This window comes from Ostrea edulis, chromosome 1 (genome assembly GCF_947568905.1).
Source record: "Ostrea edulis chromosome 1, xbOstEdul1.1, whole genome shotgun sequence".
NCBI classification, from domain to species: Eukaryota; Metazoa; Mollusca; class Bivalvia; order Ostreida; family Ostreidae; genus Ostrea; species Ostrea edulis.
This window is the reverse complement of record NC_079164.1, coordinates 89,155,619-89,172,191: the sequence shown is the minus strand read 5'-3', so window position 1 is coordinate 89,172,191 and position 16,573 is coordinate 89,155,619. Positions and strand designations below refer to the sequence as shown.

Sequence of the window (16,573 nt, the reverse complement as noted above, 5' to 3'; positions counted from 1 at the left end):
ATATAGACCAAATTTGAGGTCAATACATTCCAAAATGGCAAATAAAAACTCTCCAGTCAAGGGAGATTTAAAAATGGCAACCGTTGCAAAGAGGCCACGTGAGGAAAATGTTGAGCAATTTGAACAAAACATTGTCAACGTAGGCACAGAAAACAAAATTCATTGTGAAACTAGAGCCAAGTCGTTTCTCAAATGGTTCTCTTCTAATGATGAAAATTTCTTCAGTGATAAGGTATTGAGTTTTAACAAATTTATTTGAAATAATATGAATGTTTATGCCGAATTTCCTCACCATCACCTAAATTTGAAGCCCTACACCGGTCTTGGTCTCCATATGAGTGAAAAAAATTTGAGCGAGACATTAAGCAAGATACAATCAATCAATCAATCCACACCATCAAAATCCACTATTACAGTAGATAGATTCTCAGTGCGTCACAATATTTTTAAAAAATTAAGTGAAAATCAAATGTGTCGGATATATATATATATATTTAAAGAATGTGTTTATCCTTTATTTAAAAAAAAAAAGAGTATTACTGAATATATATATGTGTGTATATTCCAAGGCTTGAAACTAACTTTTTATGTTCACCAGTCCAGCCGGACTGATGGGGTATAATTTCAACTAGTCCACAGAAAATTTATCGGTCCACCAGATCGAGTTCTTTTTAGAAATAATTAAACATCTTTCGTTCATGTTATTAAGATAAAATAACAGAATTTAACTGATATGACTCAGACAATATTGTAACACTTAAATGTGAGATTTACACTGTACATTTACTAATCTGGTTTGTCTGATATCTACAGAGGAATGCCAAATGTGTGTTTTAAGATTCCATAAGTATGTTTTCCAAAATGACATTTTAGAAAATTTACCAGTCCCATCAGACTGTCAGTCAGTTCGCCAAACTTTTAACCAGTCAAGGACTGACGGACATATATGTTAATTTCGAGCCCTGTTTTCTAATCTATTCGAGATATAAAATGACATAAAATAACCCTTTTTTCAGGTTACTATTGGACCAGATGGTTCATGTGCTCAGAATGGCATGATTGCCATTAAAGATATTGAAGAGGGGGAATGCCTTTTCCAGATTTCACGGAAAATACTTTTACATCCAAAAACATGCAGCATTTCAAAATTGCTTGAAAAAGGTATCTAGCCAAGAAAAAAGTATGATGAATCCAATTAAAAGTTTTCCTTTTATAATTCAAAGCTAGGATTAGAGGTGGACAGAGGGTGAAACACCTCTCTTTCCCAGGGTTCTCCATCATTTCAAATTTCACTGTTGCAGACTGCGCGTGAAGCATTCATGATATTTAGAAAAGACTGCGTGCGAAGTGCCTCACGACCCTATTTCTTTTTGATAATCATAATGTGTCATATATTATATTATAGACAATAACAACAACAAAAAAGACAGATTAAACATTTCATTAGTTTGTAAATGGCTCTTCTCTTATCTCCTCAGAGATCCCTCCTTGACACACAGACGCACCATACCTGACTGTTCTTTGGATGTTGCTTTATGAACTCTCGACAGAGTTTACAAAACATACAGGTCTACATAAATTAAAGACATTTAGATAATATTAGTTTAAATTGCATTATTTAATTAATTGTATCTATTGTTAACACTCATTAAATTTACTCTCTTTTTAAAAAAAAAAATATTTAAGTTCCTTTATCTAACACATGTTCTAGCCATTTGTTTTTCAGTAGCCAGCCCTCTGACGTAAAATTCAGGCGGTTTAATGAATCTTAATGGCTTGAAATGGAAACATTGTCTCCGTCTATGCAGACCTATCATTTTACCTTTTTGTTTTTTTCCTCCCCTAAGATCATCATTTTCATTCTTATCTTTGAAATGAAATAACGCGGTTAAGTTTGATTGTTTCAACAATGGTTCTGAACACAGTACTATGCTCTCTACAAGTATATTACCGAGTGAATATCGACGACCTTTTTCAACAATTCAAAATTAAGTGGCTAGTACTGTTTCATTGACACTGTGTATAGAATCGTGGGAGGTGTACTTAATTACGTAATATCACCACCCTGAGACATGGACCACTGTCCCCCACTATCAAAACACAGTCCTATTAAAGTCCACTTTGATGTAGTAAACAAGAAGAATTCTCTCTCATTGCACTAGTTTCGTTCATGATCGGCAAGGATCTTACCAATTTGTTAATTTTTCTTTTACTGTGTCGCACACATTGTTACTGTGTCGGATGAAAACTTTACTGCGTCAGAGCAGCACAGTAAAAACGCTGATGGAGAACCCAGCTTTCCTCTTTTCCCATTCCTTTATCCTCCCACTCTCCTTTTCCTCACCCCTCCCCTTTCCCTTTTTCTCTTCACTCTCCCTCCTTCACTTTCCTTTCCTTTTCTGTTCCTCCACTTCTCCCTTTACCTTACCAGCTCCTCTAACATGATAAGAATACGGTGGAATCCTCATGGCTTATGGGGGATCAATGTTCGTGGGTCACCCTCACCGATGAATTTACATCCCAATGAACATAATCAGTTTTCATTTTCTTTTTATCACATTATGTAAATATATCTATAGATATGTTATTTATCTTTCACACTTGATTTTTATGCCCCCCTTCAAAGAAGAGGGGCATATTGGTTTGCACCTGTCGGTCGATCGGTCGACCAAATGTTGTCTGCTCAATATCTTGAGAACCATTCACTTGATGATAGTGATATTTCATATGTGGATTGGTTATGAGTAGGAGAGGACCCCTATTGTTTTTCAGGTCAAAAGGTAAAAGGTCAAGGGTCAATCTACTCTGGACATAGGAATATAATGTCCGCTCAATATCTTGAGAACCCTTTGCTTGAAAAACATCAAACTTGGTACACTGGTACATCCTAAGGAGTAGATGACCCCTATTGATTTTGAGGTCACATGGTCAAAGGTCAAGGGTCAAACTGGGCATAGGAATATACTGACCATTCAATGTCTAGAGAACCCTTTGCTTGACAGACATCAATCTTGGTACACCAGTACATCTTCAGAAGAAGATGACCCCTATTGATTTTGAGGTCACATAGTCAAAGGTCAAGGGTCAAACTGAACATAGGAATATACTGTACGTTCAATATCTTGAGAATCCTTTGCTTGACAGACATCAAACTTGGTACATCTTCAGGAGAAGATGACCCATATTGATTTTGAAGTCACATGTTTAAAGGTCAAGGGTCAAACTGGACATAGGAATATACTGTCTGCTCAATATCTTGAGAACCCTGTGCTTGACAGACATCAAACTTGGTACACTCGTACATCTTCAGGAGAAGATGATCCCTATTGATTTTGAGGTCACATGTTAAAGGTCAAGGGTCAACCTGGACGTTGGAATATACTGTCCGCTCAATATCTTGAGAACCCTTTGCTTGACAGACATCAAACTTAGTACAGTGGTGTATATTCAGGAGGAGATGACTCCTATTGATTTTGAGGTCACATGGTCAAAGGTCAAACTGAACATAGTAATATACTGTCCACTCAATATCTTGATAACCCTTGTGCTTGACAGACATCAAACTTAGTACACTGGTACATCTTCAGGAGAAGATGACCCATATTGATTTTGAGGTCAAAAGTCAATTGTTGAACTGGACATAGTAATATATTGTCTCCTATATTTAAGAATTATTTGCTTGATTGACACCAAACTTGGTACACTGGTACAGCAGAAGGAGTAGACGACCCCTATTGATATTTAGGCCACATGGTCAATTCACTCTTGACATAGGAAGATATTGTCTGCTCAATATTTTGAATTGATGATACTACTATCAATTAAATGATGTGTGTGTATAACCCTTTTCAATTTTGCACCATGGGGGGCATATGTGTTTTACAAACATCTCTTGTATAAAAACAATTTAATGGAGTAGTTTATTTCAGAAAACTACTGGTAATAGATTCAATAATTAAAATGTAGATACATTGTACTATATAGATATATTGATACAAGCAGTGTCCCGTTATAATGGGGCAGTTGCAATTAAAATGAAATTACAGTCCAACAACTTAAAGCCCCTTTGGGTATACCAGTTTACCATGCACTTTTCTTGTGAGTGTCAATTAACCAGTTAGTGTGAACTGGTTTTAAGGTTGAGTTACAAAATTATGTCCCCATGAAGCAGTGATTTTTGGCTACCCACAATTATTGACACCCCCACCCCCCACGAACAATGATGATTCCACTGTAGGTTCTGAAAACAGAACTATATTTTACTTTGGCTTTATACTTAAAGTGTAATCACTCAAATCATTTTGCTAATAAGTAATTTTTAATTTTGGTTTAGAATATTTAATATCCTCTTCAAAAAAGGATGTGGTGGTAAAATTTTGATTTAGTAAATGTCATGATTTTTTTTTTTATTTTAAGGTTGTGTAGTGCCTAACTTTACATCTAGTCATTGACTTGATCTTATTTTGTTGTCGCTTTCAAATTAGACCCTCTCAACAGTGAAAATGGATGGTCAGAGTTGCTTATCTGCATGATGCATGAATACCATGACCAGGAGTCACTATGGAAACCATACTTTGATGTTTTACCCAAGTCAGTGGAATTACCAATGTTTTGGACCAAGTAAGAAGTATTCAACTATGATAAGTAGTTTTCCATTTATGTTTTAATTTGTATAAATTAACTGTTGTTTGAAAGTTTTTTGTTCTTGCTTGTTGCTTACCATGTTATTTTCTAGAAATACATCATGCACTACTTTAGGGGTAAAATTATTGAATATTTTAATTCAATGTAAAGTAGAATTATAAGATATTTCTGCTCGGCAGGGATGAACGGGAGCAGCTACTAACAGGAACAGGAGTTTTAGAGGCTGTGAAACGTGACCTTGACAAAATCCACAAGGAGTTTGAGACAGTTGTCTCCCCATACATTAAAAAACATCAAGGCGTTATCAGGTCTGGATCACACAAAGTTCATACTCTCATAATTTTAAAGCTATAAAGAAAGACTATTAAATTCTTATTTTATTTCAGAAGGGGTCATTTTAAATTCAGTTTTCTAATGTTTGTGAATTTTTAGTGCATGTATTTTCAACGACGAAATTCTTCTTTTTTTTTTACCTTTTACTTCCATTAATGTCAGAATTCCCAGTCATTAAAATAATATACTATACATGTATGTACGTATTAAGACTAATGCGCACATTGCTCACATCAGCATCATATACATATTGAAATTGTTATCATTTGTAAAGATATCAATGGTAAAAACATTGGAAATGTAAATATATTTTAAAGCAAAAACTTGATTGTCAATTTTAGGGGCCACATAGGGCCCTTATTATAATAAAATCTTTAGATGCTGTTCAACAGAAAAGAATGCTATCAAGGGTGATAACTGCTGAAAATATATTGTAAATCTTCTTTGAAATTATATTTTATGTGCATTTAATTATAAGAATTTTTGGTTCAAGAAGTAGAAATCATATGTGATGCGATTTTCTTGAAGTCCAGGATGTGACGACTTGGATTTGTATAAACGGATGGTGTCCTATGTGATGGGGTACAGTTTCACAGAGCCACCCAAAGATGATGACAGTGAGGAGGAGGAGGAGGAAGACGAGGAGGAAAAATCAGTCATCTACATGGTCCCAATGGCTGACATGCTAAACCACATAGCTAAAAATAATGCTCACTTGTCTTTTAAACCCGATTGCTTAGAAATGGTCTCCACAAAGGCAATCAAAAAGGTAACGAAATTAGAAGAATACAAGATGAAAATATTTTTTGAGGAATCTGTTGTATAAATGTAAATGGTGGAAACCACTAGCTCTAATTCCTGGTAGATGAGTTGACTAATTGTTTGGTTTACATTTAGGGAGAGGAAGTGTTTAACACTTATGGAGAGCTGTCTAACTGGCATTTGCTCCACATGTATGGATTTTCGGAAGCCTATCCTGCCAACATTTATGATACAGTAAGATTGATATACTTTGTGTTGATATACGTATTATTATACTTTCATGTAAAATACTCAAGGCTGATTGTGACAAAAAAGATGCCCTTCAGGGTGACATTATATACAATCAGAAACATAACAACAGGTAGCATTATGAATATAGCATATGTGCCAAATTTATGAGCATACAGTTAACCATAATTTTCAGTATAGCATATGGCATCACTTGTGAGTTTGAGATGAAATGGAATCTGAAATGATGTATTTTAAAAAGAGAAATGGCATTGATTGATTAAAGGAAAGCAAACATAGGACAGAAATTAGAATGGGGACAATATAGTTATTGAAATTCTCTGGGTCAGTATGATGCTTTAGCTACACAGAAGTACAACATTCAGCTATTCCAGAGGGCAAGGTGAATATTGTACTTTGAGGGTAGTTAAAGCATTGTATTGACCTTGATTGATTGTTTACGAAACAATACCTGGTTGGCCATGTATGTTTACAGGTAGTGCAATACCTAGTTGAAAGTGATTAGAGACATGACTTTTGATTGGATGGCCAAAAAATGATAACCATTCAAATCAATTTGCAAATTTCCAATCATTTTTGGTCCAGTTTTGGAAATATATAATCTTAAATTCATCTCGAAGGAATGTGGAGGTGAATATTTTCCTATTTTGTTGGATCTCAGCCATTCAGAATGCTGTATAATAACAATACATTTTCCAGTAATCTGATTGATTTACGTTTGCAAATTAAATTTTCAAACATAATGTTACCACTAGACTAATAATATATAAATAAATTATGAATAAAAGTATCGGTAAATGGCACATTCCCCATCCTTCTGCATGGAATGCACTAGTATATGACATTTCTCACTTTTTTTTGGAAAATATATTTTCATCTACTCTACATGAAGAGTTCTTGTATGATTTCCAAAATAGGTTTACATTTTATCTTTTACAAATTGGCCCGCTTAGCTCACCTAATGGGTAATAGATTTGATCCCCAATTGATCCAAAGATTTTTCTCCCCTTCTTTGCAACAGTATATCTTAGTAATATCCATATATATACATGTGCAACCTTTTGTAATATACCAGAGCTGATTTTACATTTTTACTTCCCATCACCTTGAACTATCAACTCTAAAACAGACCTGGTAATATATCCAAAGGTTTTTGCAATACAGAGCTTTCGTATATTTTACCATGAAAGGAAAACGGCTATACAGATTGGAGTCAAAGGTCAAGGTCACAAGACTCAACATGTAAGTTTGGTTTTTGCAGGATGGCAATCTTCACAGTTATCCTCAGCTACATGCAATATTTATATAATTGAACACATACATTATATTTGTTTTCCAAAGAAGTTTATTTATACTCGGACTTCAATGTACAAGTTACTTGTCATGATAGCGTAGTTGTGAAGACACTCCCTTCACGAACTTCAGTCCCCAGTGACCACTCCAAACCTAAGATGATTAGAATAGGTAGTGACTGTTATTTTGTCAAGCATTTGGCATAAGAGGCAAAAGTTACTGGTCTTTGAAATGAGACCTTGAAAAATGAGGTCCTTTGCCACAATAGGCATTGCCACGATAAAGAACCCTTTTGCTTAAGTTGAAATTTGTGGTGCTTAATTTACAGCTGGTGACATTTCTAAACAAATGAAAACTTCTTGAATGGACATAAAACAATCAATCACTTAACAAGTTTATCATATCCTTAATCCAGGCTGTGTACCACAGTGTTTATAGGGAGGGACTTCTACTGCAAGCTCTAATGACGAAAGTGTGCGAAGAAGTCCATGTTAGAGCTGCACATTCGTCAAGAAGTAGATGTGTGACTTTACAGTCTATGCTTTAATGTCACGATACACTTGAAGCAGTGGCAGACCTAATTAGGAGGTGGTGGGTGAATTTAGCATGCACGTACATGATGAAAATCAATGAAATTCATTGTTGTAAATATGTCTATGAAAACATTTGACATTCAATGATTGTGATCAACTTGATTCATTCTAAGTGTGTGAATGGATTTGAATGTATCATTATAACAATGAAAAAAGAAAGGGGATCAAATATGTAGAACTTTTTTAACCATTATGTGAATGCTGAAATATTTAACCGTTGTTTTAGATTAAAATACGTCATTGCTACCCTGTACGTGGGGATTATTAGGGGAATTTTGAGGATAATCCCTGCCTTGGCATTACATAGACAGTGAATTTTGATGATTTTTATTATCCTATTGTACAATTTTTGTTACACAACAGATTTTCCCAATTTTCTTTTACATCACATATCTTAATTCCATTGGTAGAGGCTATGTCAGGCACGTACATTTGAGGGGTGATGGAGGGTCTGAACCCACCACCAAAGGCTGGATAGAAAATAAATACCTTTGCTTATTTGTTGTAAAATTGCACATGTTAGTTCATAGTTTCAACTGGACTCCTAAAAAATGCATGGGATGGAACCCACTTCCAGGGTAAAATTTCTGGATCCGCTCACGTGTAGCTGCTTGTTAGCATGAGCCCAAGTTGTATTGTTTTAAAAGATATAAACATGATGGAGGCAAGTTCTCATTCAAATGTTCGGATTTTCAGGTGGACATACCTTTGGATATTGTTTTAGATATTGCTGAAGAAGAGGCTGAGAACAAAGAATTCGCAAGAAAGAAATTGGCTTTCTTTAAACAAAAGGTGCGTCTATGTTGTACACATCAGCAGATAAGATACAGGCAAATAAAAAAAAATGTCTCGTATTAAAGGCAGGGTACACATCAGCAGATAAGATACAGTCAAATAAAAAAATGTCTCGTATTAAAGACAGGACATAAATGAAATGTTTCACTAGATGTAAAGAGATACTATTCAATTAAAATTGGTATTTAAGTCATAGATATTTCAGCTATTGAATCAAATTTCTACATCATGCAGCTCTTAGATGAAAAGACATTTAGCAGAAAAACAAGGTATGAAAACTAAAACAAATATTTTTTATCCAGGTGATGGAGGAGTTGATTGGAGACATTGTGGTGGGAACTAATGGGATTTTAACAGAGGACAGATTATACATGGTGTTAAAGGTCAGTTCTTTGATGTGTGTTATGTAACAGCTGATTGGATCACATTTTTGTGGAGATTAGATTAAATCAAGAAGCTTTAAATGCAGATTTTGAAGAAAACATGAGACTTTCAAAGGAAATAAATATTGTTTAAATGTGGTAATTGGAATGGTGATTTTTTAAAATTGAAGCCGTGTTTTCATGTGATTTAAATTACCATGTAATTGATAGGAACCCCATTGACATGTATCTATAATGTACATTATGGGTTTTTTTTGTTTTTTTTTACAGTGTCTCTATTATGAATTGCTCTATTTCTCAGTTTACATTTGATTGATTTTTGTGTTGTTGGCCATGACCACTATATAGTGACATTCCTCTCCCCCATACAACATTTCAGAGAGGGGGTATATCAATTTCACTTTGTCTGTCCATCGACACATTTTGTCTGGAGATTTTTATGAAAGGCTGTTTACTTAATATCTGGAAATGTATAGTATGTACACCTGTGTATTTGGTCAAAAGAAAGTCAAGATCATTTGTAGTAACATTTCTGTACAGTCTGCCAGGATCTTCTACAAACAAATTCGAGGAGGGGGGGGGGGGGGGTCACCATGTTTATCTGTCTTTTCATCCATCCGTTATTAAGACAATTAATTGGTTTTACCTAGTGTTTATAAGTGTACTTCTAGGTTCAAATCGGTAGAAAAAGAGGTATACTGTAGGACTCGGATCAAATCGGTAGAAAAAGAGGTATACTGTAGGACTCGGATCAAATCGGTAGAAAAAGAGGTATACTGTAGGACTCGGATCAAAAAGAGGTATGCTGTAGGACTCGGATCAAATCGGTAGAAAAAGAGGTATACTGTAGGACTCAGATCAAATCAGTAGAAAAAGAGGTATACCGTAGGACTCAGATCAAATCAGTAGAAAAAGAAGTATACTGTAGGACTCGGATCAAATCGGTAAAAAAAGAGGTATACTGTAGGACTCGGATCAAAAAGAGGTATGCTGTAGGGCTAGGATCAAATCGGTAGAAAAAGAGGTATACTGTAGGACTCGGATCAAATCAGTAGAAAAAGAGGTATACCGTAGGACTCAGATCAAATCAGTAGAAAAAGAAGTATACTGTAGGACTCGGATCAAATCGGTAAAAAAAGAGGTATACTGTAGGACTTGGATCAAAAAGAGGTATGCTGTAGGGCTAGGATCAAATCGGTAGAAAAAGAGGTATACTGTAGGACTCGGATCAAATCGGTAGAAAAAGAGGTACCGTATACTGTAGGACTCGGATCAAATCGGTAAAAAAAAAGGGGTATACTGTAGGACTCGGATCAAAAAGAGGTATACTGTAGGACTCGGATCAAATCGGTAGAAAAAGAGGTATACTGTAGGACTCGGATCAAATCGGTAAAAAAAAGAGGTATACTGTAGGACTTGGATCAAAAAGAGGTATGCTGTAGGGCTAGGATCAAATCGGTAGAAAAAGAGGTATACTGTAGGACTCGGATCAAATCGGTAGAAAAAGAGGTACCGTATACTGTAGGACTCGGATCAAATTGGTAAAAAAAAGGGGTATACTGTAGGACTCGGATCAAATCAGTAGAAAAAGAGGTATACTGTAGGACTCGGATCAAATCGGTAGAAAAAGAGGTATACTGTAGGACTCAGATCAAAAAGAGGTATACTGTAGTACTCAGATCAGTAGAAAAAGAGGTATACTGTAGGACTCGGATCAAATCGGTAAAAAAAGAGGTATACTGTAGGACTCAGATCGGTGTTTCCTTCTGTTTACAACATCGACATGGATAAAAATTGAGGTCAAAGGAATTTAGTGTAGCGTGTAACTTGTATTCAGGTTAAACATAAAAAATGTTGAAAATCATTTCTCTCTGGTCTTCAGCAGTACAGTTTATCAATTATGTCCCAATATGGATGAGCTCTGTTTGGAAGGGGAGGGGGAGGGGTGTATTTATCCCATTAGGATGAGTCTTGCATTGCAAATGAATTAAAAATTTATTTTTTGACCTGGGTAGAGTACTATTGAAAACAATAAATTAAAATCAAATGAATGTTACTATTTAACTTTTAGTGGAGGATTTGAATTTTATACCAGGAAACCACAGGCACTTGTTTCTGTAAATGACTTATGAGCTCTGTATACTAAGAACAACACAAGGTACATAGCTTCAAATGACACAGAATGGCACCCCCTGAGAATGTCGGCCTTTTGAGCTTCCACGGAATATGCTATGTAAATGTATTTACTACTGTTGTATTGTACATTCATTCAACTTAAAAACCATGTATGACATGACTGCATTCGTTGCCTCTTATCGCCGAAAACTGTAACAAAACATGGATTTTCCGTTTTATACCACAAAGTGCTATGTACTGATACCGCACAGAATGAAGATTGTATATTCGTTGTGTTGAAAAATAAAGTCTCATTGTTTTATTATCACAATAAATTGATACGATGTTTATTACCAAAAAATCTTGAAAATATTGCTTTGTTAACAAAATAAAAATTTTGAATTGAAGACGCTGTACGCTATTTTTAGTTACTCAAAAAAACCAAAGCTGTTCGTACGTTTCGGGATTTTACATGTCATCAGAAGATAGAAGCTAAGACTTCCCGAGTGGAGATTTAAAAATATTTTCGTGTCGGAATCATTTCTGATGAAGATAATAATGGAATTATGACTTACTATAAATACAACTTCGTTAACTAGTATGAGAAACATTTCTGCCAATTGCATGTTTCATGCAGATCTATGGAAAGTCAGAGAAAATACAGATAAAAGATTATTTGGAAGTATGCAAAATAGAGCAAGGAAAGTTTTTTAGTGATGTGTTATTGACTATGTGATATGCATTGATGTGAAAAGTACCTGTACATTGAAGTTTTATGAAACTCACCACAAGTACCAAGAACGCTGCAGGCACATATCAATGTTTTTCAGAGGCGACTGGCCAACCCTTTTAATTGACAATGAACATTAACTGTTATTTTCATGCATGCAAATGAAGATATATTGCGAGAATGGCCCCTCCACTATTTTTGATAGTACTATGTAGTAGTGAATGAGAAGATATTAATGCATGTAAGCTTAAAAATTATAAATTGAAGCCCTGGAGCAAAGAATGACACCCCCCCCCCCCCCCCCCCCCCCCCCCCCCCCCCCCATCATTCCCAGCCTGAGGGGAAAAAATTGAGACAGCAATGACGAACACTATAACCCCCCACCCCCCACCCATGCATACACTAATTAAGGTTCTGAAGATCTTTATCATGACTATTATATTTTTATCATTTTCTGTCAGGAAATTTAAACAAGCCACGTGCAACTTCCAACTTCTACGGCGAACCCCCTCCCCCGCATCCCTAATATTACGGATCTGTGCCGCGCCGATATCAGTGGGGAAATTCACAGGCATCTGAAGTATGGACATCCCCCCCCCCCCCCCAATCTGATTTTTTGGGGCGGCAATTATTTCTCCGAAATGTGTGGATTCCCCGTCTATTCCATCCTAATTTCGATTTATGTAATCGTAAACATGCTTTTTTGTAATAAGCCTTATATACTTGCCTTATACTGTTTATATAAGTATATTTTATTATACCAGTCCAGTAGAAGGCCAATCTCTAAAGCTTGTGAAAAGCGTGAAACGACTACATCAATCGAAATTGGGTTGAGAGAGACAAGGAATCCACACATTTTGGAGGAATTGTCACCGCAAAAAAATCAGAAAGGGGGGATTATAGTTATCAGGTGTCTGTGGAAAAAAAATATGGGGGGATGGAGTCCCCTTTATTTTTTGTAGCATTCGCCCCCTAATGTTAGTAACTAAATTATATAAAATAAGATCAATTGTGGTTAATGGTCACCATTAAAATCATCCTTTTGCCTGTTATTTTTAATTCATCTCTGATGCTCTATCTTTCTATAAATAACTCTAAAGAATTCCAAACGTAATTTTAGAAGAGCGTGCTAGCCAGTCAAAATCGCCCACGTATTCTGCGCGGTATCAGTACATAGTACTTCGTGGTATAAAACGGAAAATCCATGTTTTGTTGCAGTTTTTGGCAATAAGAGGCAATGAATGCAGTCATGTCATACATGGTTTTTAAGTTGAATGGTTGTACAATACAACGGTAGTAAATACATTTGCATCGCATATTCCCTGGAGGCTCAAAAGACCGACATTCTCAGGGGGTGCCATTCTGTGTCATTTGAAGCTAGGTACCTTGTGTTGTTATTAGTATACAGAAGTCATAAGTCATTTACAGAAACAAGTGCCTGTGCAGGAAACCAATAAAAACTAACAAAGACTAAAATTAGTGTTTTTACAGTATCTACAGAGCATATGAATATTAAAATAAAAAAAGTTAAATTCTTCAAAAAAAACTTACCCCATTTAATGATGCTTATTTAAAAGAGGGGGCCAACCTTTACATAAGAATGCATATACTAATTGAAAGAAACATATCACAAAATTAACAGCAAAAAGGGCATAGTTAACTTCAATAATATTGTAGATAAGCAGGTGTCATTATATATATAATGACATAGGTATGTGATCAGATGAGGATATATGAAGAAACTATGACCAGCTTACTTTATATACAGTATGTGGATCAGCACATGATACTCAAGCGACTGTCAAGGCCCATGGGCCTCTTGTTGCTATTTGAAGATTACCCTAAATGAATAAATTGCATTTGACCTCTGCTGCTTCAGGTTATGGAGATGAGCCCTTCACAGTTTGCTATTTATGAAGAAGAGTGTGAGGAAGGCTGGGAGGAGGACCTCGACGAGGACACCTCTGCCCTCACAGAATTTGGTAAATATTAGAGTCGGTACACATTTAGTGGGAGATAACTCTAGTGAAGATAAAATAGTAAAAGCCGTTTATCTTGAACTTCAGGAGACTGATAGAATTATACAACTCTATAATCAGTTATTTTATTACAACATTGGTCAGAAACGGGTATACACATCACTGCACATCTAACAGTCTCTGAAGTCTTACACTGCTCAGTACAATACGGAAAGGATGACATATCTCTGACTGGGTATTTTTGTAATATCATTGTACATTTTTGACTTCAGATAAAATGGATGATCTAAGCCAGTCATGGAAAACTGTTATCTCCAGGTTAGTCCAACACTTGCAGTAACATATTCAAAAAAACGTGAACTTATCCTAGAAATGAGGCAACGTCAGGGTGGTATTCAAATTCAATGGACAAAGAGGTCTAGGAAGTACTAATGTAATGTAACTTAGCACATGCATAGGAAAAGCTAGCTGTGAAAGACAGCAAATGCTTTGCCTTTATGGTTTACATTATTTTGATGTTTTTGTTCTGTTGTAAATTATTGAATATTCATGTTCTTTGATTTCATCTGCGATATGTTTACACCCAAACTCTTAACATTTAGAAGCTAATGGAGCCCTCTATTCAGAACTAGATACAACTACAATCTTGAGACACATGCACCATATTACTTCTCATATACAAATGTTGTAGGTCGGCATCTGCTTGCTTGAAGAGATACACGACAAGCCTGCAGGAAGATGAAGAAAAGTTAAAGCAAACAAAGACTTTGAACTCCCATCAGCAGTATTCTTTACATTTGTATTATGGACAAAAAATGTTATTACAGAAATTAATAAATGCATGCAAATGAAGTTTTTTTTATATACTCAGTTTCAGTTTGATTTGAGTGTGGAATGATTAATCTCTCTAGGACTCCTCATGGTAGCATCTGTATGTTAATGCAGCACAGTATTACAGTAGCATTCTGTATTTCTCCATAAAGTTTTGTTTATTGAACATAGGAATCTCCAAGTACTTTATTCAATTTTATGCATTTAGTGACTTTAAGACAAAAAAATAATACGTTGATGTCTTTCCCCGATGTAAATTGTCGTAGTTTTAATTTTTAGGTCACCCAAGTCACACAGGCTATTGGTTGCCATCGTTGTTTGTCACATGTTCAAAATTGAACAGTTTTAACTTCTTGATAACTACCCTTCCACTTCTTTTCAAATTTGGTATGAAGAATCTTTAGGACAAGGGTGACTTAAGTAGTATATTTCAAAATTCCTGCACCTTTGGGGCTGGGCAGAAACTACCATAAATTATCTGTTTCAAAAATTTTATTCTCTACAATGACACATCTGTAAGAAAAACTAACATTGCATATGTACATAGAGCCTCATTGTTTAAATATCTACAGTGCACAATTCCATGAAAAGGGGTATGTACTAGAAACATGATCCAGTTAGAAAATCCAGACACAGGTAGAGAATCCACATACAAGTAGAAAATCCACATACAAGTACAGAGAATTCAGATTATAGAGAATCCAGATACAAATACAGAGAATCCAGATTATAAAGAATCCAGATACAAGTACAGAGAATCCAGATTATGGAGAATCCAGATACAAGTACAGAATCTGAATGTACACAAGATCCATAGACAGGGTCTACATACATGTTTTGTTACTGCTGACCATATTTTGTATTGTTTGAGTAATGTCAAAAACTTCTATATTAAAAAAAAACTGTATAAGTAGACTGATTTATAATGATTTATTTCTTTCCAAAATTACACAAGGCATAAATGTCACACATTCACTGCAAGAAAATTTAGTTAAAATATCAATTCTAGTGCTCCAGCAACACATTGTACCATGCTATCATATAAATACAACTGTTCGCAATGATGAAAACTGATCAAAGGTGTCTGAAAAGTGATAACAATCCTGAATTCACAGTTCAGAGGAAAGGGAAACTCTCTCTCTCCTCGCACTTCCTGATGGATATAAATATGTTAGTATGATCATATCTTGAGATTTAAAACAAATTACACTTCAATGAAAATTCATGATTTTTCAGTATTAAAATATCCAATATGCACACTATTACACACTATAATTTACACGAGCATACTAATTTTGGTTTGAAGCACCTGAACACATTCTACTGGAGATTCGTGTGTTTGTGATACATGACTGGGGTGTATTATAATAAACTCACAGAGACGGCCACTTCATAACAATGGTCATGTATCTGTAAGTAAGGGTCAATAACAAATTCTTTATATCTTCTATCATTTGTGTGTATGGGGAGAGGGTGTTCATACAATGTACTTTAACAGGACATTCTTCACAGGTTTCCATTCTAATTTGTTAACACATTAAGCTACCCTACTTCAGGTAGTGGAATGTAATATATAATTTAAGATGCATGGTACACTATAGCTAAAGGGAAAGGCAACCCAAAAGATTTTTACATGATAAATGATAGGATTAATCATATGATAAAGATTTGTCATACAATTCTGTTGATATATGACCTAGATAAGCTTCAGTACTAATTTGAAAACGTCAAAAATTGAAACTCCCGCGATCTATAGAGGCTGCCATGATGTGCAACTCTTTTGTATCCATGACCACAAAAATCAATAATTTTGAAGTCACACCGTCTGTTCCGGTTTTGATGAGATTCTAAGATCATCCACAGGTG

General features: G+C 35.3%; 1 protein-coding gene and 1 long non-coding RNA gene across 2 annotated transcripts; both read left to right on the top strand.

The window, feature by feature from the left end:
- The first annotated feature begins 19 nt into the window (after positions 1-19).
- On the top strand, positions 20-14,728 carry LOC125675750 (N-lysine methyltransferase setd6-like). Its single transcript, XM_048913543.2, has 11 exons — positions 20-232; positions 1,017-1,161; positions 4,485-4,620; positions 4,824-4,952; positions 5,506-5,746; positions 5,875-5,973; positions 8,571-8,666; positions 8,972-9,052; positions 13,777-13,879; positions 14,149-14,194; positions 14,568-14,728. The coding sequence occupies exons 1-11, from the start codon at positions 35-37 to the stop codon at positions 14,725-14,727; spliced, it is 1,434 nt and encodes a 477-aa protein (XP_048769500.2). The 5' UTR covers positions 20-34; the 3' UTR covers position 14,728.
- Positions 10,511-11,254, top strand: LOC130054625 (uncharacterized). Its single transcript, XR_008802947.1, has 3 exons — positions 10,511-10,561; positions 10,646-10,684; positions 10,787-11,254. It is a non-coding gene; the product is annotated as an uncharacterized LOC130054625 (long non-coding RNA).
- Positions 14,729-16,573: the final 1,845 nt, after the last annotated feature.

What these genes read in the sequence shown, in the direction of transcription:
- LOC125675750 (XM_048913543.2), top strand. Translation starts at nt 35, where the DNA reads ATGGCAAATAAAAACTCTCCAGTCAAGGGAGATTTAAAAATGGCAACC. An exon ending in AAACATCAAGGCGTTATCAG is followed by an intron (nt 4,953 to 5,505) that starts GTCTGGATCACA and finishes ATTTTCTTGAAG; the next exon opens with TCCAGGATGTGACGACTTGG. An exon ending in TGGAAAACTGTTATCTCCAG is followed by an intron (nt 14,195 to 14,567) that starts GTTAGTCCAACA and finishes CAAATGTTGTAG; the next exon opens with GTCGGCATCTGCTTGCTTGA.